Genomic DNA, 26,982 nt, shown 5'->3' with positions numbered 1-26,982 from the left:
AGTGGACTCTATAATGAGAATGAAGGAAATCATTGATATCACTGAGAATACTGTAGGCAGTTTATTATAACACACCCGAAGACTGCAATAACCATTTAAAGTGAGTGGATTCTATAATGAGAATGAAGGAAATCATTGATATCACTGAGAATACTGTAGGCAGTAAATTATAACACACCTGAAGACTGCAAGCAAAGGAGAAAATCTCAAATTACAGATATAAAATCAATAGTTGATCAAAAGTAGGCGACTTTGCTGAATAATGGTAATATTGTAAATTAACTTTTTGGCACTTAACTGTGATGGTGATTAGAAGTGACAAGGACTAACAAGAAAGTCTGGCGTGGGGGATGACGATTGTATAATCATTGTTAAGTAATCATCAATGGAATTTAGATGAAAAATAGACAACCCTGATTAGGAAGACAAAGCAGCTGAAAAATTGTCACTGATCAAAGAGAGAAAGAAAATCATCTTCGTAATTCTGAAACAAACAATGTGGAGGCTGTGACAGGTCTGATGGTATCTTCATGAGGTTTACATTTGTAGGCTAGAGAGACAGTATCTACATGAGGTTTACATCAGCTGGTTAGAGAGATGGTGACATTTCTGCTCTAGAGATATGTTATATAATAGTAATGTTAATTGGTAATGAAGGACAATACACACAATTATAGATAATATAATGCAGGTTCTCGTGTCTCTACTGAATTCAGCAGTCGATTAGTTCTGTTAGACTGCAGTGGAACATAATTGTGTTTTCTGCATAAAATTGTTTTTTTGCTGAGTTGTCAATTTTCAGAGAACATTTGGAATAATTTGCTGTTTTTCAGACAATAAGTTACAGAGGATATTCACCTTATAGAATTGAATTTGAATTCTTTAATTATTGGATCTACTTGACAAAGGAGGATGTTTGATTGATATATTTTTGGAATGATTTGAATGTTGTTTACCAGTTGATATAAATGGTCATTGATCTATTCCTAATATATCGAACAAACTGTAGTGAATAATTTTTGGTTTGATTATTCCTATTAAATATTTTAACGAGAACAAAATATTGAAGGATAGAAATACATTGTAATTTGGTAGAATTTTCCAAAGCAATTCATCAGATTGAAAGGAAGGACATTTTGTAATATTCCAACTGTCTTTACGTCCACGAATAGTACATGTAGTCTATACTGTTTTCACCAAAGAGATAGTGAAGTTTCATAGGTTGATAATTTGGAAACATTTATTAGCATTTGACTAAATTGGACAGAGACATATTATACGGTCATAATTCACTTGGCAGATCTAGGGAATGGAATATATTGGATAGATTTTATGGAAATGAAGTCATTTTAAATTCTGTGATAGAAGGAATTGAATACCATTTGGAAGTTGTTTGACAATATTACTAACTGAAAGTTTTTAATAAAACTGAGAACTTAAGTAGAGGAATGATGGTCTTTTATTAGCTTATGCATAATAAAAGCAGGGGATGAGATGTTCTATTAAACATTTGATAGGAAACCATCAGTTTTTGTAAATATAATTACCATGGAAATAACTGATTATATAATTTAGTATCATTGAAGTAAAATCTATAACAATACAGAGCCAAAAGGGTTAGGGAGGTGAAGTCACTATTACATAATCCAGGAAAGAGTAAAAAGCATTTTATATATTTTGAAAAAGTTCTGATCATTGATTGGTCTGGCTATTTTGTATGTTGTGATCTTTTGTAATTGATCTAGACAAATAATCAGGATCAGTTTTTAATGGAAGTTATACAGTGGTTTCTATGATCGTCTCAATTACCCTGGCGTGGAGAGACATGGATACCTCTTGAAACTGCGACATAAAGTACTTTGGCATTACAGAAGACTTTTATCATTCATTAGTGTCCAGGAAAGGGAATTTCATCATGGCAGAAGCTATGTCAGATCAGTCTTGGAACTTGACAGAATTAGATTTGTTTGATAATACAGACACTGGATTCTCATACAAGGAGACTGACCTGTCCACTGCTAACGGAAATGTTGAAAATGGTGAGGAGATAACGGACCAAGCGATGGAGGACTCACGTGTAGATTTTATTGTTGGTCCAGATAACTTGGACAACATCAACTATTTGTATTATGAGATAGACATTTCCAATGCCAGGAGGAATTCTGATACTCCATCTATGTTATCTACAAGCACAACGGCCAGTGATTGTGATGCCCTAGCAATGTTTCCAATAAGAATAAGCACCACATTGTGGAAAGATAATCCAGAGCAGGATCCTTTTAATACATTTTCGGTTTCAGAAGATAATTTGACAAAAATTATAGATTATCTTGAAAATGTGACATCAAAAAACAAAAACCAAAAATTGGAAGTTTCTGAAAATGTAATGAATGCATTGCAAGAAGATTTCCGTGGAACAGTATCAGATAAAGTGACATTTATACTGGATACCTACTACTCTATGTATATGACAAGGTGAGAAAAAATAGAAATGAAATAAATCAGGCACTTTTAAATTAGGATCTTAGGTAACATGTACTAAATTCCTGTCTAGAATTTCACTTATAATTTATTTTAAAACATTTTTAATATAGGGAGAAAAAGACAGAATTTGACATTTTGTTTCATATATCAGTAAACTGTACTGAAGATATAAAAATGCTACAAAAAACTCATCATAATAGTGAACATCTTAGAACTTAAACAAGATATATGAAATTAGTATTGGATTATGATAATAGATTTTAGTCTGAGATTTATGCTAATTGTATGCTGCAATATGTAAAAACTATATGTTTTGATTGAAATATGAAACATTATCGATATAGTTGGTTCTGATTCTAATTAAGAGTACACCATGTCACAGAATTTTTTAAGTAAGTTCCCTTTCAAGTTTGACAATTTTGTATTCAAACTATTCTCGAGTTATTTGATTTTATTGAAGGAAACATTGTTTTAACCTGTTTGCCTTTGAATTAATGTTAAGGTTACAGATTAGTCAGTGTATGTCCAGATACATATACAGTTTGATTAGTTTAGCATTGATGTTCACTTCTTAGAAGCATTTGAAACTGAATCAATTATTCACCATTCAAATCTTTTTTCTTCCCCACCCCCTCCCCCACCCCATCAAGCCATCATGATGAATATTTTGTTATTCAGTGGCTTTACGTTAAATTATTCATAGACCCATTGAATGAATCACTGTGACCTACATTTTATAGTTGAGCAACTTTTTATAAGTGTGGTGCAAAATCCATGTGTAGTTCTAAATGGTTTCTTTTCTTTGGATGTTATTATACTTACCCAGCATGCAACTGGTTTAGTTTACATAATTAATGCTCTTATTTCAAATGTCAATGGACTTTGATCAATGATATTTATTGTTTCAGAATATATGGAAACACACATTTTTTGTCATCATGACCTATATGTTACTTTTGAGTGACTTTTGTGATCATGACCGATATGTTACTTTTGAGAGACTTTTTAGTTGAGTGTAGGATTTGATTCTAAAGGTTTTCTCCTCATGTCTTAGGTTTAGGAACAGATTGACCTTTTGTGGTTATGGGACTTTGTTCATGAAAAAAACAATTCTAGAGAAAATTGTTGTGGATAAAATAATGATCTCTGAATGTTGTTTTCATCTACAGACCAAATTGTTATTATATTTGGAAGCATTCCAGTCAAAAATACTGTACAGTCAGCAGAGTTCACATGTACTGCTACAATAGAAATTGTTAGGTATATTAATGTTAGAGTAAAGTCACTTGATGCCAATGTATTAATGTAAAGTGTATCAGTCATGACAGTATATGCAGTCCTGAAAGGTTCAAAGTAGAAATAAGAGTTTGACAAAGATTGCATATTGAAGTATCTTTTCACAAGTCAATTGTAAGATTGAATGTCATCTACTGCTAGTTCAGTTGTTTATAATAAAAAATATGAATGCAAGAGATTTCATAGTGGTATGGTGTAGAAATTCTTGTTTTTAGTAAATTATTAAATGTTGTATTATCTCTGACCAGCAATCATTGATCTAGATTGGTTATAATTGTGGTGATGTATTACAAAATGTCAACATTAAATGAGGTGTCAAATGTCTGTGACAAATGTCAATGATAAATCACCTCCATGTTGAGAGGTATTTATTGCCCTGTCCTGTAGTTTTTCATTAGTAGCCATGATTAGATTATGTAAATCTACAGCATATGTTCTCACCTGGTTATGTCAGTTTATTGTAGGGACATACTCAGTACATGTTATTTATGCTACATGGAAAAGCACATTCTCCATGTTTTAACATAGGTTATTACTAATAATAATATGCACAGATTTCTCCCAGAAAATCTAATGCAATGATTTCAGATTTTAGACTTTAAATTTATATTAAAAGCTAGATTTTCCTTATTTTTAGAACTTTGTCTTTGTATATGACCAAGCTATAGTTTTCTTCAAATTCCCAAGATGCTCAGAATTCTGTGTCTGGTATAATGTAGGAAATGAACAACTTTTAGCTGGTTTACAAGATTCTATTTGCTGATAAATCACAATTTCCTAAATGCAACATACTTTCAGTGAAATGTTTCAAGTTTTCTGTACTGTTAATTCAATTTATTTGATAGAAAGGATTTTAAGTTAAGCATGTTAAGTAGAAATGATATTTGACTTCCAAAAGTATTAGTAAATTAATTTGGCCTTAAGTATGAAATAGCAGAACCTATTCCAAGATCAAATAATTAAGATTGTTAGAAATAATGTTTGACACCAGATAATTAAATTTTCATTTGAAATCCATTGATTTCCTTCTTCATGCCAAGGGTTATAAACACCACCAAGGTGCTGTGAATTCCTTAAATAGAAAAGCAAGGTTTTCTAACCTTTTTTTTTAAGAATATGTCCAATATGTGAACATACAAATTTCCCCTAGTCCAGCCTTCTTTTTGTTAGCTTACATGCCTTCAAAGACTAAACCCTTTTCCAGGTTAAGTTACAAGGACCTTCAAGTGAATTCCTTTTCCTGTGCTTAATACTCTGGGCTTAGTCACAAAATACCATTTAGCTTCAGAGAACTATTAACTCCATGTATAGACTTATTTCTGTTACAATATTTGTTTACTGGAAATATATGTATATGCATATTTACTTTTCTGCGGTCATTGTATGAACATGTTATATTAGTTTTAAGTTAAAAGTAAAGATTGCTTGTCCTAAAAAATAAATAAATGTATTAAACAATAAAGTATATGCTTGCCCGGAAAAAAGTCTTGTTACACCAAAAAAAATCCACTCAAATAGTTGTTGCACAAAATTATGGAATAATAACTGAACCAATTTCAAGAGTTTGGGATTTTGATGTTGCAAAGGCAGTGCCGTAGAGCAGCACATCAAATAGCTGTGACTGTTTTATCCATCAATATATGGATATTTAACTGCTAAAAAGTAGTTCCTCTTTAAAATGAAAAAAATAAAGGATATGAATGTATTACAAGCAATTGTACAATGTACAGCATTTTATGAAATGTGAAATTTGTAAGTAGAAGAGGAAAACTTATTGATTTACAGAGGTTGTAATAATTGTCCACTATGTCAACGATATAAAACTTATAAGTATTAGTGGACATCTGATAAATTGACCAATTCAAATTACTGTCATTATAATGAGAATATTAACACAATTTGGTCACTAGTGATAAGGACAGGCCAAAGCTTTTATCCTGTAAATTGATTCTATAAAGGAAAGATTAATGGAAACTTTCTTAGAAATAATTGTATGTTCAGATATAGAGGGTGTAAATGTCATGACTGAGGGGGTGTTTGATTTGTTTGTTATGAGAGATTAGGTGAAATAAGATCCAGAATTATATTTATTTTCCTTCTTGGTACATTAAAAAAAGTAGCTAAGTCGGTGAAAGCTGAACGCTACAATAGGCGGGATGTCATACAGATGAAGGAAAGAGTTGATATGGAAATGTTTAAGTAAAAGTGACAAGATAAGTGCTCAAATAAAGGTTATCTCATAGTCCCTTGACCATCAGATTTCATTAAGAGCCTGCTTATATTGATTGATGAATATTTCAAATAGAAAAAATGTCTAAATTTCTTTAACTCATTCAAACACAAGAGATTTCCAGAAAATCAGACATTTTCAAAAACATATGCAAATTATATGCAAATTAGTTAACAGTTGATGCTGTAACTTGTGCTGTTCAATTTTATTATGTATTGAGATTTGGGGGCTGACGGCATGTGAGGGTGGGGTGTCAGATGATATATTTTCTGGTGGGTGCCATTTTCAGTCTTTTTTTTTCTCATTTGAATATGACCTTCAGGTAAAAAGGGCCGTTAGTTATCTTGATTGGATTGTTTTATATTGTCTTAGGGCCTTTTATAGCTGACTATGCGGTATGGGCTTTGCTCATTGTTGAAGGCCGTACGGTGACCTATAGTTGTTAATGTCTGTTGTGGATACTGTAAATTCAGAAATTTTTGCGAGGTTTTTATTATTGCGATTTATGCGACTGAGTTGTAAACGCAATATTTAAACTTCATTAATATTTCAACTGAATGAAGCATGACTTTTCTCAAAATCGTAAAAATTAAAATCGCATTCAAGTGTAAAATGACAAATTCGCAATATTAAATGCACGCAATAATTTCTGAATTTACAGTAGTTGTCTCATTGGCAATCATACCACATCTTCTTTTTTATACGCCCGTCAAAATTTTGACGGGACGTATTATGGTATACAAATGTCCGGTGTCCGTCCGTCTGTCTGTCCGGCGTAAACATGTCGCACCGTAACTTGAGAACGACTCATCCAAATTTCATGAAACTTAACATAGTTGTTTCTTATGATGGTCAAATGATCTGTATACTTTTTGGTGAAAATAAGATTAAAATTTATTGAGTTACGGCACTTTGTAACTAAAACAGGGGTGTGTTTTTTTCACATGTCGCACCGTATCTCAAAAACAATTCTTGATTATGGCTTAAAACTTTAAACACTTCAGTCTTCTTAGTTATATTAATCTTAATATCTGTATACTTTTTGGTGATGATTCAAAATTTTATTTTTGAGTTATTGAGTATTTTGTAAAAAAGGGAGAGTTTTTTTTTACATGTCGCACCATATCTCAAAAACGATTTATGATTATTGCTTAAAACTTTACACATGTCTTAGTTATATTAATCTAAAGATCTGTATACTTTTTGGTGATGATTCAAAATTTCATTTTTGAGTTGTTGAGTATTTTATAATATTAGTCCCCGAGGGTATCACCAGCCCAGTAGCCAGTACTTCGGTACTAGCATGAAAATACGCATTTTTTGAGTTATTAAAATTTGCTGTTACAAAATATTAGAAATTACTATAAATTAAGGAATGTATCTCCCTCGTGCAAAGCTCTGATTCCTTTCACGGATTTGGCTATACTTTTTGGACCTTTTGGATTATAGCTCTTCATCTTTTATATAAGTTTTGGATTTCAAATATTTTGGCCAAGAGCATCACTGAAGAGACATGTATTGTCGAAATGCGCATCTGGTGCAAGAAAATTGGTACCGTTAATTTTATTACTACCACTGGGTTGATGCCTCTGCTGGTGGACTATTAGTCCCCGAGGGTATCACCAGCCCAGTAGCCAGTACTTCGGTACTAGCATGAAAATACGCATTTTTTGAGTTATTAAAATTTGCTGTTACAAAATATTAGAAATTACTATAAATTAAGGAATGTATCTCCCTCGTGCAAAGCTCTGATTCCTTTCACGGATTTGGCTATACTTTTTGGACCTTTTGGATTATAGCTCTTCATCTTTTATATAAGTTTTGGATTTCAAATATTTTGGCCAAGAGCATCACTGAAGAGACATGTATTGTCGAAATGCGCATCTGGTGCAAGAAAATTGGTACCGTTAATTTTATTATAAAAAAGGGAGAGGGTTTTTTTACATGTCGCACCATATCTCAAAAACGATTTATGATTATTGCTTAAAACTTTACACATGTCTTAGTTATATTAATCTAAAGATCTGTATACTTTTTGGTGATGATTCAAAATTTCATTTTTGAGTTATTGAGTATTTTGTAAAAAAGGGGGAGTTTTTTTTTTACATGTGCCATATCTCAAAAACAATTTATGATTATTGCTTAAAACTTTACACACTTCTTTGTTATATTAATCTAAAGATCTGTATACTTTTTGGTTTTGATTAAAATTTTTATTTTAGTAATATTTAGTTTTATGTAAAAAAAAAAACAGGGTTGGGGGTTTCACATGTCCCGCCGTGTCTCAAAAACAATATATGGTTATTGCTTAAAACTTTCTCAGAAACTATTTATGATTATTGCATAAAACTTCCACACAAGACGTCGGGCGTATCATGCGCTCATGGCGCAGCTGTTTATTATATTGAGTGGTGAACATTGACCAAACTGTCTTGGCTTTCAATGAATGACTTATAATGCAAATGTTAAGGGTAATATTTTAAAAAATACCTACAGCCCATGCCATTGATGTAGTGGCTATCAAATGACTCCCACCCCTACCTGGTTTTGATTACTTTTACATTTTCTCATTTTGAACTCTTTCATACTGTCATATTAAGAACACATCTGGGAAGAGTTTATAGACTATGAACCATCATTTAAGACCCTACTGTCGAGCAAGTCAGCTGGGGCAGTTCTTTTAAAGTATTGAGGGTCAAAGGGCCATCAAAGAAGGGTGGTTGCTACGACGACTTAAGGAGGGATTTGGGGTCAAGGGGTTAAAAGAACCTTCAAGCTTATTAAATATTCAAGAAAACACGAGGTGAAGGAATAGGATGCCAATGATTAGATAGACATTAGACATTATTTTATTTTTCCAATCATGGGCCCTTGTCAGGCAAGATACAAAAACATCATAATACAATGATTATATAAACATTAGTGAAATACACAATAAGTAATACACAAATAATAAATTGATAATATGAGCAATGTAGGATATAATTATAGTAAGAGACATTGAGTGCAATGAGGCCGATTTAATATTAAAAGGATATGATATTAAGTTTATTTTAAAATACGTAAAAACTAAAAAAATAGCAAAAATAGAACCGGGAATATAGTATCTCAATCTGCAGTAGTTCTCCTCATGACCAGTGCACAGTAGTGAGGGACTTCATCACAACAATGCAAAGGTCATCAAGGGGGGATCCTTCAGAACTAGCTACAGATACATGAGATTACTCCAATAGTGATTCTCCTCATGACTTATGCACAATAGCAAGGGTTAACATTGCTACTGGACAATATTCATCAAGGGACGGTGCTCTTATATCGATAGATATATGAAACACCACTGATACAATGAGTCAGAATAATTAAGAACTTTTTACATGCAGACAACAAAGCTGAATCATTTCCATTTTAATAAATAAAGATGTGACAGCGTTAAGCTAAACAATGCAGAAATAACTTAACTGTACATGTAATAACTTAATAAATAGATGGTATCTTTGATATGTTACAAAGTCATGACAATATAAGCATCTAATTATGATTCTGTTTCTATGGGGCTTTATTACATGGTATTGATATATTTAAAAAGGGTTGCGTTCAATATCGTAGCAGCTATGTAGTGCTACGTAGATTTTGACTATTGAACGTGTAGCTATAGACTAAATGTTACATGGATATTGATAACAGTTACGTAGCTGCTTCAATATTGAACTCAACCCAGTTCTTATTCACAACAATATAAAATGTTCCCCCCATTTAAATGTCTCCAATAACTTCCTTGTCCTTACTCAACTTAAGTTATGTCACTTATAAGCAAATTCAGTGTAATTAATGATACGATGTAATATTTGACTTTTAACAGCCAGCCCTTATATTGATTGCTAGGATGTGTTGAAAATATATGTTTTCTCCTGTGGTATGCAAATAAATCTGCAAATAGCCAATTATGGTTGTATAAACATTATATGCAGTGGTTTTCTCAGTAGCCAGTAATTGTTGTATAAATATTATATGCTGTGGTTTCTGAAGTGCTTTGGGAAAAGAACAGCATGAAAAAGTTGACGTTAATTTGTGAGACATGACATTGAAGAAGGAAGGGCTGAATACTGTATCTGATTCTTTAATTCAATATTGTACACTAGTCGATGTGTTTGATTTGTTTTGTTGACTTCAACTAACTCAATAGTACAAACAATTAATGGTAATAAGTACTTTTGAATAAACAGGATTAATTTATGTGTCATTTGGTCTCTTATGGAGAGTTGTCTCATTGGCAGTCATACCTCGTCTTCTTTTTTTATAAATCAGTTATTACTTGATTTTCTTGCAAAAAGTGGTCAATTATATTTTAAATTTGGAAATAGCTATTTCATATCAGTTGTTGAAACCAAAACTTTTCTGGTAAAACATGCCAATTACTATCTTACATAAATGTTTCATAAGGATTAGGGTTTTATATTCCCATTATAAAGAAAGATCTCTGACTGTATGTGCTTTCTATAGCTAAAACAAAATAAGCAAAACCTTAATTCAAATGGTTTTTGTCGAGCCTGCAACTTTTGTTGCAGAAAGCTCAACATAGGGATAGTGATCCGGCGGCAGGGTTAGCTAACTTCTTAACAGCTTTATATTTTAGAAGGTGGGAGACCTGGATGCTTCATACTTTGTATATGGATGCCTCATGTTACGAAGTTTCCGTCAGTCACATGTCCAATGTCCTTGACCTCATTTTCATTGTTCAGTGACTACTTGAAAAAAAAGTTAAGATCTTTTGTAATGTTAAATTCTCTCTTATCATATGTAATAGGATAACTAAATTTAGTCAACCAAGTCAGCTAAGGTAGTTCTTATAAAGTATTGAGGGTCAAAGGGCCATCAAAGAAGGGTGGTTGCTATGACGACTAAAGGCAGGATTGGGGGTTAAGGGGTTAAAAGAATTATTGAATATTCAAGAAAACATGAGGTGAAGAAATAGGATTCCAATGATTAGATAGACATATGAAACACCACTGATACAATGAGTCAGAATAATTAAGAACTTTTTACTTGCAGACAACAAAGCTATATCATTTCCATTATAAATGTAAAGATGTGACAGTGTAAAGCTAAACATTACTACATACATGTTATTACTTCAATAAATAGATAGTATCTTTGATATGTTACAAAGTCATGACAATATAAGCCTCTAATTATGGTTCTGTTTCTGTGGGGCTTAATGACATGGTATTGATATAAATTCCTATTCAGAACAATAGAAAATGTTCCCCCATTTAGATGTCTCCAATAACTTTCTTGTTTTAACTTGACTTAAGTAATGTCATGTATAAGCACATTAAGTGTAATTAATGCATGATACCATGGAATATTTGACTTTTAACAGCCAGCCCTTATATTGATTTCAAGGATGTGTTGAAAATATATGTTTTTTCCTGCGGTATGCATAATTAATTTATGTTCTATAACTTTAGTTTGCCAAATATTATGAAACTTGTACACAATGCTTATATATACCATAAAACAGAGACCAAGTTTGAATTTGGGTAGCGTCACTACTACCTTCATTTCATTATATGCAAGCCTTGTTGACTTTTTATGCCTTATAAATGTTAAGAAAGTGTTGCATAAATTTGAAATAACAGGACCGATGACATGGAAACTTGTTTTCTATAGTTTGGTTTAGTTCTAATGTTTTGAAAATTCAGCTAACTCTAAGTATGACATAATTTATTCTTTTGGTGAATACAAGTGGTAAACCCATCTTATTCTGATTACAGATGATGGAACATGATAAAATTAGATGCTAACTTAGAGTTCTAAATTATTTTCTTAAATAATAAATTAATCTTGTATTTTCATATATAACAGAAAACAAGATTTAAGAGAGTTGAAGATGTTACAGAAGCAAGAAAATAAACAATACCAAGATTTAGTGTACAAATCTCAAGGTGCTAGAGAAACACAAGAAAGGAAGTTTGACTATGATATGCAGGTAGGTTTTAGACCCCCCCCCCCCCCCTCTTCCCCTATATATTATGGCAGTAAACAGGGTAAACACCAATACAAAGGGGTCTGGTCATTTCACTGTAAGATACATATTTTGGTTTGTCACCTTCCATTGTTTTCCATAGTTTAAAAAGGGGTTAGTTAGTTATCATTTCAGAGAATAACATTCTACTTCCAGAAAGTTTAAAAACATGCAGAAATACATCTTAAGTGTTTAAAACAAAACTAAAAATTATAAATGAAATACTAATATTTTTACAATACACAATACAAATTGGTAGATATGGGTTCAAATGCATTTCTTTTTAAAAGCAGATGAATATTCAGAAAACATTTTGATAAGTCTGTTAAGTTCTTGCAGATATTTATGTGGTAGTTCTTTGTAAAATTTAACTTAAGTTTAAACTGATATAAAAAATTCAATCGTATGTTTTATAGAATTTAAAGAAGAATTATGATCAAGATATGGATACCTTGACTAAACAACAGAAACAACAAGTGGAGAAAGCTGAGACGTCACAACAACTTGACATGAAGGGGGCTGCTAAACGTATCAAGATTGAACAGGTAAAATATTACACACACACACACACAAACATGAAGGGTGCTGCTAAACGTATCAAGATTGAACAGGTAAAATATTACACACAAACACACACAAACATGAAGGGTGCTGCTAAACGTATCAAGATTGAACAGGTAAAATATTACACACACACAAACATGAAGGGTGCTGCTAAACGTATCAAGATTGAACAGGTAAAATATTACACACAAACACACACAAACATGAAGGGTGCTGCTAAACGTATCAAGATTGAACGTAAAATGTTACACACACACACACACACACACAAACATGAAGGGTGCTGCTAAATGTATCAAGATTGAACAGGTAAAATATTACACACAAACACACACAAACATGAAGGGTGCTGCTAAACGTATCAAGATTGAACAGGTAAAATATTACACATACACAAACATGAAGGGTGCTGCTAAACGTATCAAGATTGAACAGGTAAAATATTACACACACACACAAACATGAAAGGTGTTGCTAAACGTATCAAGATTGAACAGGTAAAATATTACACACACACACAAACATGAAAGGTGTTGCTAAACGTATCAAGATTGAACAGGTAAAATGTTACACATACACACAAACATGAAAGGTGCTGCTAAACGTATCAAGATTGAACAGGTAAAATATTACACACACAAACAGACACACAAACATGAAGGGGGCTGCTAAATGTATCAAGATTGAACAGGTAAAATATTACACACACACACACACAAACATGAAGGGTGCTGCTAAACGTATCAAGATTGAACAGGTAAAATGTTACACACAAACACAAACATGAAAGGTGTTGCTAAACGTATCAAGATTGAACAGGTAAAATATTACAACACAAACAGACACACAAACATGAAGGGGGCTGCTAAACGTATCAAGATTGAACAGGTAAAATATTACACACACACACACAAACATGAAGGGTGCTGCTAAACGTATCAAGATTGAACAGGTAAAATGTTACACACAAACACAAACATGAAAGGTGTTGCTAAACGTATCAAGATTGAACAGGTAAAATATTACACACACACACACACAAACATGAAGGGTGCTGCTAAACGTATCAAGATTGAACAGGTAAAATATTACACACACACACACAAACATGAAGGGTGCTGCTAAACGTATCAAGATTGAACAGGTAAAATATTACAACACAAACAGATACACAAACATGAAGGGGGCTGCTAAACGTATCAAGATTGAACAGGTAAAATATTACACACACACACAAACATGAAGGGTGCTGCTAAACGTATCAAGATTGAACAGGTAAAATGTTACACACAAACACAAACATGAAAGGTGTTGCTAAACGTATCAAGATTGAACAGGTAAAATATTACACACACACACACACAAACATGAAGGGTGCTGCTAAACGTATCAAGATTGAACAGGTAAAATATTACACACACACACACACAAACATGAAGGGTGCTGCTAAACGTATCAAGATTGAACAGGTAAAATGTTACACACAAACACAAACATGAAAGGTGTTGCTAAACGTATTAAGATTGAACAGGTAAAATATTACACACACACACACACAAACATGAAGGGTGCTGCTAAACGTATCAAGATTGAACAGGTAAAATATTACACACACACACACAAACATGAAGGGTGCTGCTAAACGTATCAAGATTGAACAGGTAAAATATTACACACACACACACACAAACATGAAGGGTGCTGCTAAAAGTATCAAGATTGAACAGGTAAAATATTACACACACAAACAGACAAACATGAAGGGTGCTGCTAAACGTATCAAGATTGAACAGGTAAAATATTACACACACAAACAGACACACAAACATGAAGGGGGCTGCTAAACGTATCAAGATTGAACAGGTAAAATATTACACACACACACAAACATGAAAGGTGTATCTAGACGTATCAAGCTTGAACGTAAAATATTACACACAAACACACACACAAACATGAAGGGTGCTGCTAAACGTATCAAGATTGAACAGGTAAAATGTTACACACACACACAAACATGAAGGGTGCTGCTAAACGTATCAAGATTGAACAGGTAAAATGTTACACACAAACACAAACATGAAAGGTGTTGCTAAAAGTATCTAGCTTGAACAGGTAAAATATTACACACACACACACAACTGCTTGAATGGTGCAGCTTAACTTGCTACACAGGACAATCGGCTGAACACAGTTATCAATTGTGTAGTTTCCTTTTAAATACACAGTACTAGTATATATAAGATTGAAGCCCTTTTATTCTAATCTATTTCATGCAAATTACATGATGGAACACTCGTGCATATAAAAAGAAAAAAATATCAAATATTAAAGCTGGACTGAGAAGATATGAGTCTTCTTATTAATTTGATAATTGTATTCAATTGTCCTAATTAGTGTGGAGCTGTTTGAAAAAGCCATGAATGGTGTCAAAGCAAAATGGAGAATATTTCAAATGTAGATCATTGGTGCCTTTCATAATCATACAGACACACAAACACTTACGACTTTTTATCCTGTATATGGCTCATTGTGTGTCATGATAAGTCTTTTGCTGAACTAGATAAATGTGGACATGCCGAACAAAACCTGATAAGTCTGTAGTCTGTTACCATTCTACACCTTGACAAACCTATCAAGGTTGAATATAAATATACACTCACTAAAATGTTGCTGTTTAATGTATGTTTGTGTTTTGTCACATTGCAATTGATTTATAGATAGAGTCTTGGACAACTACAAACTGGGAAGAACGTATTATTTTGTATTTTCTGCTCATGGCATTAAGAGTAAGAGCAATGACTTGTTGACGAATAATATGTCTGGGTAGGGTGATATGTCTTACTACATATATTTTTTGAGTTGTGTGTTATAACGTATCCTTAATATCAGTACTTTATTGAAATACATATGTTATAGGAAAAGGAACTTAAAATGTTTAAAGAACAACAGAAACAAGAGATGAAACTACTGAAGCAAGAATTAGATTTCATGTCTAAAGATAACAAGAAAGAGGCCATGAGAAAACGCAAAGATGAAAAAGAGATAGAACTGGCTGATAAGGTAAAATATCATGTGATAAAGCACATGAAATCAGAAAAAAATTGTACTTCTTTGTAAATCATGGAAGTTTATTATAACAAGATTCACTGACACAGTATGTTAAATGTTTGAGATAAATGAAATAAGAAATACATTTCATTACAGCATTGAATATGGACCTCATACATAATTAAGAGGGGAAACATATTGTCAACTGTAGATACCAGCTTTTGTGGAATGAGAGGAAAAAATGTTTTTATTATATATTCCTGGTTTTAACAAAATTTATATACAGGGCAGTAGCAAATTTGTACTTTGTTGTTCAACATTTAAAAAGTTTGTGATTAACCTGGATACACAAAATTTATCAAAATTGTCTCCAAGGAATAAATTGTATTTGCTATAGTTAGTAATGACAGGAAATTCCTATGACCCTTCACAAAACTCAAAGGTTTTATTGTCCTTCTTTATTCATAAAAAGACTTCAGCATGGAGAAAAGCTCACCCCCGAAATCATGTATTTGCTATAAGTCGTAATGATGCATCTACTTGACCTATACATTGGAAGATTGACATGGATGTTGTTACCCTTGGCTCTGTCTTAATTCATGGTGTACAGTGTTAAAGATTTTTATTTTTCAAAAGCTTCCTTAAAGTGTGAGGGAGCAGTACATAATCATTGATAACTGTAGTAGGATTAATTGCAATAATAAAAAACTTGAAAATATTGATGAAATAAAATTGAGAATGGAACTCTTTTTTTTAAGTTGGTCAATGAACATTCTATTTTTAGGAGAGACAGTTCATGGAAAACCAGCAAGAGAGAATGGAGAAACACATGAAACAGATAGCCGATACACACAGACAGAAAGTAGCCTTGTTAGAAAGTCAATTCTTACAACAAAAACAACAGTTACTGAGAGGTAAATACAAGTTAATTCAAAATTAGTTTAAATTATTTATGAAATTTATTCAAAATTGGTTAAATTATTTATGAAATTTAGAATTAATTTATAAAACAATCTTAAGACCAAGTGAAATAATTCAAATTATATAAGGAAATAGTAAAAATATAATTTTAGCTAATTTTGTATGAAGAAATAATCTAAATTTGTTTCCATTACATGTACACTGCACTTCTTTTACAATTTTTAATGAAATCAAATTTAAAGACATTTGTAGTTTGGAAATAAATCTTTATGATGACTAATGAGACACTATCCACCAGAGACCAAATGACACAAAAACTAACAATGATAGTTACAGCCATCAACAATCAGCAAAGCCTATACCCTTTAGTCAGCTACAAAAGGCCTTGAAATGACCAATGTAAAATGAATCAAATGGGAAACTAAGGCCTGATTTATGTACTAAACATTGAACAAAAAAACAAATATGATATACAGAAAAAGAAAACAGCTACTGAATTAAAGGCTTCTCCTGACTAAGGACATGCACAAAACTTATGTCTTGTTGTTAAACTAGTTTGTTGGCTAAAACTCTAACCTAACCTAAGACAGTGGTGTAACAGTTCAACATGAGAACAAATAATAAAAATGTGATAGCTTTATATAAGACTATTTGTACATTCTAAAATAAAATGACTAAGGCAACAGCACACTCTACAACAATTTAAGGATTGTAAATAAAATTAAATATTTCTTTTCAGCTCGTGAGGCAGCAATTTGGGAGTTAGAAAAACAGCAGTTACATGAAAAACACCAACTGGCAAAGAGTCAACTGAAAGATATGTTTTTCTTAAAACGTCACCAGATGTTAACTCGTCACCAAAAGGTTTATATCATTAACTTATACAGTATTACTTTAACTTAAAACGTCACCAGATCAAAAGGTTTATATCATTAACTTATACAGTATTACTTTAACTTAAAACGTCACCAGATGTTAACTCATCACCAAAAGGTTTATATCATTAACCTATACAGTATTACTTAAAACTTAAAATGTCACCAGATGTTAACTTGTCACAAAATGGTTTATATCATTAACTTATACAGTATTACTTTAAACTTAAAATGTCACCAGATGTTAACTCGTCACCAAAAGGTTTATATCATTAACTTATACAGTATTACTTTAACTTAAAACGTCACCAGATGTTAACTCATCACCAAAAGGTTTATATCATTAACTTATACAGTATTACTTAAAACTTAAAATGTCACCAGATGTTAACTTGTCACAAAATGGTTTATATCATTAACTTATACAGTATTACTTAAAACTTAAAATGTCACCAGATGTTAACTTGTCACAAAATGGTTTATATCATTAACTTATAAAGTATTACTTTAAACTTAAAATGTCACCAGATGTTAACTCATCACCAAAAGGTTTATATCATTAACTTATACAGTATTACTTAAAACTTAAAATGTCACCAGATGTTAACTTGTCACAAAATGGTTTATATCATTAACTTATACAGTATTACTTAAAACTTAAAATGTCACCAGATGTTAACTCATCACCAAAAGGTTTATATCATTAACTTATACAGTATTACTTTAAACTTAAAACGTCACCAGATGTTAACTCATCACCAAAAGGTTTATATCATTAACTTACACAGTATTACTTAAAACTTAAAACGTCACCAGATGTTAACTCATCACCAAAAGGTTTATATCATTAACTTACACAGTATTACTTAAAACTTAAAATGTCACCAGATGATAACTCATCATCAAAAGGTTTATATCATTAACTTATACAGTATTACTTTAAACTTAAAACGTCACCAGATGTTAACTTGTCACAAAATGGTTTATATCATTAACTTATACAGTATTACTTAAAACTTAGAATGTCACTAGATGTTAACTCATCACCAAAAGGTTTATATCAATTATTCTGTAGCACTCAGTATATTTGAAATACTAAAAATAGTCAACTTTCCTCAATAAAAATGGAAACATTTTGTACTGATGTTCAGCCACCAAAACAAAATACACATCTATTATTTGGTTGAAATAGTTTTATTTAAATAGAAACTTCTAAATTATTGAAAAAAATGCATTTCTACTACTTTTATAAAAAAATTCTAAGGAGAGAAAAAAAAGTTAATGTGACTCTTTTCCAATTTACATAGAAAGACAACACCTATGGCAAAAAGACTTGTTGCATGATCCATTTTTGTACAAATAAATTAACAGAATAAAATATGTCAACTAATTGTAAGATTTTACCATGACAAACAAACTTATTGAAATATATATTCAATAACAGGAAGTAGACCAAATGAAGAGAAGTAACTTAGGAAAGGAAGAAGAAATGCAAAGAAGACATGTCTTAGAGAAAAGAAGACTCCCTAAAATACTTAAAAACGAGGCCAAAACCCGAGCTCAGATGTTCAAACAGAGTCTACGACTTAGTGTTGTAGGATCTCCAGAGGACGACAGGGCTAAAATGAAACAGGTAGCTATGTCCACCATTTATTGTTTACTACCCTGGCCTTTCCAAATTATAATGTTTAAGATTGGATATTTAAAAACTTGGATAGGATTAATAGGAGAGTAAGATTGTAGTTCTAAGCTGATTTTCAATTGTGTTAAAACAAAAAGACATGTAGACGGGTTTCATATCAATTTAATTCAGATGATAGTGTGTTTTGATGAGAAGAAAAATAGAATTCCTGTATATTTTATGTGAAAAAAGTCTTTTCTCAAAATTCTGGTTTTAAGGAGAATTTCATGAGTTTCAGTTAAGTTTTCATGCCATAATTTGAAAATGTTATTTCTGTAGTAGTTGGAAAATAACAATTATGTGAATTGATGGTGAGATTATTGTTGTATTATACTTGTTATTCAGATGGTCAGGGAGGTAGGTACATTGCACATTTATATTTAATGCAGGGGGAGTGTTGTATGCTGTGTTTTTTATTGCAATTCTGTACAAACAAGCGTCAAAAGGATGTAAGTCTGTCCCATATATTTGTATAACCGATTTCAGTGTTCAAAATCTTGTTATAGAATCTCAATAAGGTTTGGTAAAAATGCAGTTTTGTACTAATGATTTAGAATTTTAAATATGAAAGAAAATGTGACTGTAAAAAATGTAATTCAGAGTGGAAAAAATTGGTAGGTTTTTTTTTATTGTTAAAATATCTATAAAAAAAAATCAAATTCAGAATGAAAAAAACTTGTCATAGTAAATAAAAGTGCATGTTTTTATTGAAAAATTTAAACCATGAAGAACAAATATCTTGAATATATATATATATCTATAAAAACATTGGACTAAATATTTGAACACTGACATCTGTATACCCAGGCAAAGTAAATGATATGATAAATTTTGAATTATTGAATATTATAAAGCTCCATGTATTTAATAAGGAACTCTGTACTACATTTAGGAATGAAATATATCTTATTTAAATGCATGAAATCACAAGAAGATTTTCACCTGAAATTGTTCTCTAGAAAAAAGTTTTCTGTGTAAGATAAGGTTTTTTAGAATATTGCCTTCAGTTGTAAGATAAAATTTGCCTTCCGTTGTGAGATAGAATATTGCCTTCAATTGTAAGATAGAATATGCCTTCAGTTGTAAGATAGAATATTGCCTTCAGTTGTAAGATAGAAAATTGCCTTCCGTTGTTCAGATAGAATATTGCCTTCAGTTGTAAGATAGAATATTGCCTTCAGTTGTAAGATAGAATATTGCCTTCGGTTGTAAGATAGAATATTGCCTTCAGTTGTTCAGATAGAATATGCCTTCAGTTGTAAGATAGAATATTGCCTTCAATTGTAAGATAGAATATGCCTTCAGTTGTAAGATAGAATATTGCCTTCAATTGTAAGATTAAATATTGCCTTCACTTGTGAGATAGACTATTGCCTTCAATTGTAAGATAGAATATGCCTTCAGTTGTAAGATAGAATATTGCCTTCAGTTGTAAGATAGAAAATTGCCTTCAGTTGTAAGATATAATATTGTCTTCAATTGTGAGATAGAATATGCCTTCAGTTGTTAGATAGAATATTGTCTTCAATTGTAAGATAGAATATGCCTTCAGTTGTAAGATAGAATATTGCCTTCAGTTGTAAGATAGAATATTGCCTTCAATTGTAAGATAAAATATTGCCTTCAGTTGTGAGATATGGTCTTCAATTGTAAGATAGAATATGCCTTCAGTTGTAAGATAGAATATTGCCTTCAGTTGTAAGATAGAATATTGCCTTCAATTGTAAGATAGAATATGCCTTCAGTTGTAAGATAGATTATTCCATATTGATAAAATATTAGTAGGTTTTTCTATATGAATGGGATTTTGAATAAATAAGCATATTCACCTGCGGAAAAAGGATATTCACCGTGCAAAACGTCGCGTGCTTTTACGTGTATAATTTTGGTAAAAAAACGTTTGATGTACAATTGGTTTTGGTAAAAATTTTCCATTACATTAATTTCTCTCGGAATATGGAATAAAACATTTACTGTCTTTTGGTTTCGGTAAATATGTGGTTTTATTGACTTTTGAAAAACTGATATGTTGGCCTCAGTGAATATCAGTTTTTCAAAAGTCAATAAAACCACACATTTAACTCACCAAAAGACAGTAATTGTATATTATTGTATAGCAATATAATATTTCCAACAGAAAGTAACCAAAAGTTAGCGTGCAATAAATTCTTATATTGCACTAGTGCAATAAATCTCAAAATGCATGACGTCATCAACGACAAAATCTTAGTTTTTACTTTCAAATATTATATTGCTATACAATAAACGGGTTATTGCATGAATATTGTGGAATATTGTCCCTCGTAGAACATATATTGCACTCGCAAGCTCGTGCGATATAAAATTCTACTCGGGACAATATTCCCCAATATTCATGCAATAACCCTATAATATTGCCTTCAATTGTGAGATAGAATATTGCCTTCGTTTGAAAGATAGTATATTGCCTTCAGTTGTTCAGATAGAATATTGCCTTCAGTTTTGAGATAGAATATTGCCTTCAGTTGTTCAGATAGAATATTGTCTTCAGTTGTAAGATCAAATATTGTCTTCAATTGTACTTGTAAGATAGAATATTGCCTTTATTTGTGAGATAGAATATTGCCTTTATTTGTGAGATAGAATATTGCCTTTATTTGTAAGATAGAATATTGCCTCCAATATAGAATTTCTTATCAGGGTTGTAAGGAGGGTCTCAATTTAATTAAAAACACATATTTAACAAGTTTATTTATTCCATGACAAGAGAACAGTAGACATAATGGAAAGCAGAAAAAAGTAACTTGAAAAGAGTACAAAAAAATGTATTGAAACAAATAGTTCTCTTCTTTCTCTAGCGTTTCAAAAATGTTCTTTAGCGATTTATAACACACACACTTTTATCTGGGTTTTCACTTTTAAGCTTAGAAATTAAAGAACACTCACTTGTCTAAAGTGAATATTAACATTGACTAACTGTAAAATAATAAGTGAAATCAGGCCTTGAAAAGGTTTTTTTTGTAGTTTTCAAATAGTGATAGGCACATCATATACAAGAAATTACTCTGAAAAATGTATAGTTATATTGTGCATGTACCAAAGGTCATATAGAGCTGTAAACTTCTCAACTTCAGTTCATTTTTGAGGAAACAAATTTGGGAACATATTATTTTGTCAAATTTGATACCAGTAGCATTGCCTTTACATTTTTACATACTGATCTCCATTGTGTCAATACACATTTTAATCTTATTTTTGTCGAGCCTTCGACTTTAGTCGAAAAAGCGAGACTAAGCGATCCTACATTCCGTCGTCGTCGTCGGCGGCGTCCACAAATATTCACTCTGTGGTTAAAGTTTTTGAAAATTTAATAACTTTCTTTAACTATACCGGATTTCTACCAAACTTGGACAGAAGCTTGTTTATGATCATAAGATAGTATCCAGAAGTAAATTTTGTAAAAATAAAATTCTATTTTTTCTGTATTTTATTTATAAATGGACTTAGTTTTTTCTGCGGGGAAACATAACATTCACTCTGTGGTTAAAGTTTTTAAAATTTGAATATCTTTCTTAAACTATACTGGATTTCTACCAAACTTGGACAGAAGCTTGTTTATGATCATAAGATAGTATCCAGAAGTAACGTTTGCAAAAATAAAATTCCATTTTTTCTGTTTTTTACTTATAAATGGACTTAGTTTTTCTGCGGAGAAACATTACATTCACTCTGTGGTTAAAGTTTTTAAAATTTTAATAACTTTTTTTAACTATCCTGGGTTTGTACCAAACTTAGACAGAAGCTTGTTTATGATCATAAGATAGTATACAGAAGTAAACTTTGTAAAAAAATAAATCCATTTTTTCTGTATTATACTTTTCAATGGACTTAGGTTTTCTGCCAGGAAACAACACATTCATTCTGTGGTTAAATTTTTTTTAAATTTAATAACTTCCTAATACTATTTTAAATTTGTACCAAACTTGGACAGAAGCTTGTTTATGATCAAAAGCTAGTATCTAGAAAGGAAATTTTGTTAATAGTTGGTACATGTACCTGTGTATCTGTATTTTACTTATATAAATACTTATATAAATTGACAAATAAATTTTCTTCTAGTTAACATTACATACAGCATGTACAGTCTGCAGTTAAAGTTTTGAAAACACTTATTCGATTCATAAACTATCCTGAAATGTTTACCAAACTTGGACAGAAGCTTCTTAAAATCAAAAGATAGTATCAAGAGGAATATTTTTATTGATTGTTTTTCTCATTTTTGTTGAGCCTGGGAGTAACAGCAAAAGTAGGCGAGACACTGGGTTCCGCGGAACCCTTACAAATTTTTTTCCTATGCACGTATAAATGATAAAAAAAACTATAAAAAAAAACGTGTGTTAAATTATCTTTATTAAAAGAAGTTGATTAGTTTACAATATAAGATCATTATATTAAATATTGAAATATTGATTGTAGGTATACATACATATGATATAACTATTTATACCAATGATAAAATCTCCTACAAAAAAATATATCTGTTTAAATTGTTATTTAATAAAGTCTATAGCTTTTAGACTCCTGCTAAACAGCAGTTTACCAAATACACATTATATCTATGTATGAAATTTTAGTTGCATATTTCATTAGAAACAAAAAAAAGGGGGGCGAAAAATACAAAAGGGACAGTCAAATTCATAAATCTAAAATAAACTGACAAGGATATGAATGTAAGGAACTATTGGTCAATGTACAGCCTTCAACAATGAGCAAAACCTTTTCTGTATAGTAAGGTATAAAAAGTGTTATAATGACTAAATGTGTAGCAATTGAAACAAGAAAACTAATAATCTGATTCATGGCAAATTAATAAACCAACATTGCTTGACACCTTCCATATTCCAATATTAATTGCTTATAGCAGTTGTTTTTGCTCACAATTCATCTTTTTTAACAAAAAATGCTCACATTTATAAGGCATTTCTGCTAACCTAAGATTAAAATAAGTTTTTTGAATGAGTACGAATTGGTCAAGTGAAGCTTGGAATGTTAAAGTACTAAACTGTTTTGATAACAAATGATTTGGAGGTTGACAAGGTGGAAATGTAAAACTAAATATAATCAGGGAATCTTTTTGGTTCTTTCAGTTTGAAGAAAATGAGAAAAAGAGAATAAAATCAGAACAACAGAGACAAGAGAATAAACACAAGAAACAATGGGAAGATTTGGTGTTTAGAAACGAGACAAGTCTCAGAGAACTGGAACAATTACAGGTAAATTATAACAAGTTGGTGTATGATTTAGTTTTTGTCGAGCCTGCAACTTTTGTTGCAGAAAGCTCGAAATAGGGATAGTGATCCAACGGAAGTGGCTATGGCGGCTATGGCGTTAGCTAACTTCCTAAAAGCTATATATAATAGAAAGTGGAAGACCTGGATGCTTCATACTTTGTATATAGATGCCTAATGTTATGAAGTTTCCGTCAGTCACATGTCCAATGTCCTTGACCTCATTTTCATGGTTCAGTGACTACTTCAACAAAAAGTGCAGATTTTTTGTAATGTTGAATTTTCTCTTATTATAAGTAATAGTATAACTATATTTGGTATGTGCATACCCTGCAAGGTCTTCGTGCCTGTCAGACGGAGACATTTCAGTGTGTGCACTCTGATACTCTGTTATTGTACAGCAATGAATTAGAAAAAAATATTTTCGTCAGACAGATTGTTTCCCCAAAGATTTTTCGATTGTAAAGTATAGGTTCACTTAGAGCAAGATCTCTAATGATAAGTTATTACTATGTTTATTCTACTGAATGATTACAGAATTTAGATTTAATTTACAAATCATTTTTGTGTTGTAGTTGGTATTTCTTATTGTGATCTGGGTATTTTTTTGTTATAAATAATATATTGACTATACAATAATATAAATTCTAATGGTTCTTTTAATGGGAAAATATAAGAAAACAATGTAACAATTAACATTTTGATCTGTTGCAATTAAAGGAAGTTGTCCAAAACTCTATCCTCAACCATTGTTGTTATTATATGTTTTATCTTTATTTTATTTCAGGGTGAAAAGAGAAAGATGTTAATGGAACAAGAAACACAAAAGATTAAAGAGTTAGATGAACAATATTCTAATGAATTACGGGAATGGAAGAATCAACTTGTTCCCAGGAAACAGGTTCGTTTATTTAATCTAGAGGCTTTTTATTTTTTTTGCAATATGTACAGGTTTTGTTGTATTGAATTAGTAACATGACTTTTCTTCAACTTCCTTTCAAATTGGACAATTTACATTTTTGTGAAACATTTTTCATGCAAAGGGCGTGAATTGTGTCACCTTAAATGTTTGCTATATAAATAGGAAGATGAGGTATGAATGCCAATGCGACATCCCTTTAACCAAGTCACAATTTATAAAAAGTTGGCAATTATAGATCAAAGTACTGCCTTCAACACAAAGCATTGGCTCACACTGAACAGCAAATGCAAGGTTAAAAGGGCTACAAAATGACTAGTGTAAAACCATTCAAACAGGAAGACCAAGGATCTAATCAATATTAAAAACGAGAAACATTTATTAAATTACACCAGCAAATGATAACCACTGAGTCGTGTATCACATTTATGAATCACACCAACAAATATTAACCACTGAGTCGTGTATCACATTTATGAATCACACCAACAAATATTAACCACTGAGTCGTGTATCACATTTATGAATCACACCAACAAACAAATATTAACCACTGAGTCGTGTATCACATTTATGAATCACACCAACAAATGATAACCACTGAGTCGTGTATCACATTTATAAATCACACCAACAAATGATAACCACTGAGTCGTGTATCACATTTATGAATCACACCAAATGATAACCACTGAGTCGTGTATCACATTTATGAATCACACCAACAAATGATAACCACTGAGTCGTGTATCACATTTATGAATCACACCAACAAATGATAACCACTGAGTCGTGTATCACATTTATGAATCACACCAACAAATGATAACCACTGAGTCGTGTATCACATTTATGAATCACACCAAATGATAACCACTGAGTCGTGTATCACATTTATGAATCACACCAACAAATGATAACCACTGAGTCGTGTATCACATTTATGAATCACACCAAATGATAACCACTGAGTCGTGTATCACATTTATAAATCACACCAACAAATGATAACGCGTTATAGTGTTATTTTATTAGTCTTTATTAATATTGCTTTACATTTTTGAGATATTCTTTTGAATTGACTCTGTGGTTATATAAAAACATCATGCTTTGAACGACAAAATTATTTCATTTACTTAAATTACTCTTACTTATGGATTTTTACATACTATGAATGATAAAATTATTCATTAAAATACTTTAAACTTCTGTTAAGTCTGTTTTTTATTTTATACATTTGACGTGATACTGTACGTATGTATCCCATCATACTTTGAACCACACCTTATTTATTTATTTTTATTACATTTACTGTTGAGTCTGTTGTTTGTTATATCAACTTGACTATGCATGTATGTATACCTTCATACTTTGAACGACAAATTTATTTTTATGTCTACCTGTGCGAATTTCAAACGCGCAATTTTACACCAGCAATGAAAACCTTCTATTCTTTCCGGGTAGACTTTATATAGATAAATTAAGTGGTATAAGAAAAGCAAAATGAGTATATTAAATTTGATGTATGCCTTTTTGTGCTTCTTCGTTACATTTGTTGTTTTTATAGTGATGCAAGTATGTTTGTTTTGTTCAAACTTTTAACGACAAAATTATTTTTATGTCTACCTGTACGAATTTCAAACGCGTATTTTTACACCAGCAATGAAAA

At 31.3% G+C, this 26,982-nt stretch overlaps 1 protein-coding gene across 1 annotated transcript in view; it reads left to right on the top strand.

Moving 5' to 3' along the window:
- LOC134716272 (STE20-like serine/threonine-protein kinase) overlaps positions 1-26,982 on the top strand; it is a 64,690-nt gene that overhangs the window by 31,378 nt on the left and 6,330 nt on the right. Inside the window, exons 13-20 of the mRNA XM_063579155.1 lie at positions 11,876-11,999; positions 12,452-12,580; positions 15,519-15,662; positions 16,435-16,564; positions 17,311-17,435; positions 18,891-19,079; positions 24,254-24,379; positions 25,182-25,295. Of these exons, the coding sequence (XP_063435225.1) occupies positions 11,876-11,999; positions 12,452-12,580; positions 15,519-15,662; positions 16,435-16,564; positions 17,311-17,435; positions 18,891-19,079; positions 24,254-24,379; positions 25,182-25,295 (1,081 nt within the window). The remainder of the gene's footprint in view (positions 1-11,875; positions 12,000-12,451; positions 12,581-15,518; positions 15,663-16,434; positions 16,565-17,310; positions 17,436-18,890; positions 19,080-24,253; positions 24,380-25,181; positions 25,296-26,982) is intronic.

The sequence above is a fragment of the Mytilus trossulus genome, chromosome 4 (genome assembly GCF_036588685.1).
Source record: "Mytilus trossulus isolate FHL-02 chromosome 4, PNRI_Mtr1.1.1.hap1, whole genome shotgun sequence".
NCBI classification, from domain to species: Eukaryota; Metazoa; Mollusca; class Bivalvia; order Mytilida; family Mytilidae; genus Mytilus; species Mytilus trossulus.
Note: the sequence above shows the minus strand (reverse complement) of the source record. Positions and strands in the feature narration are given on the sequence as shown.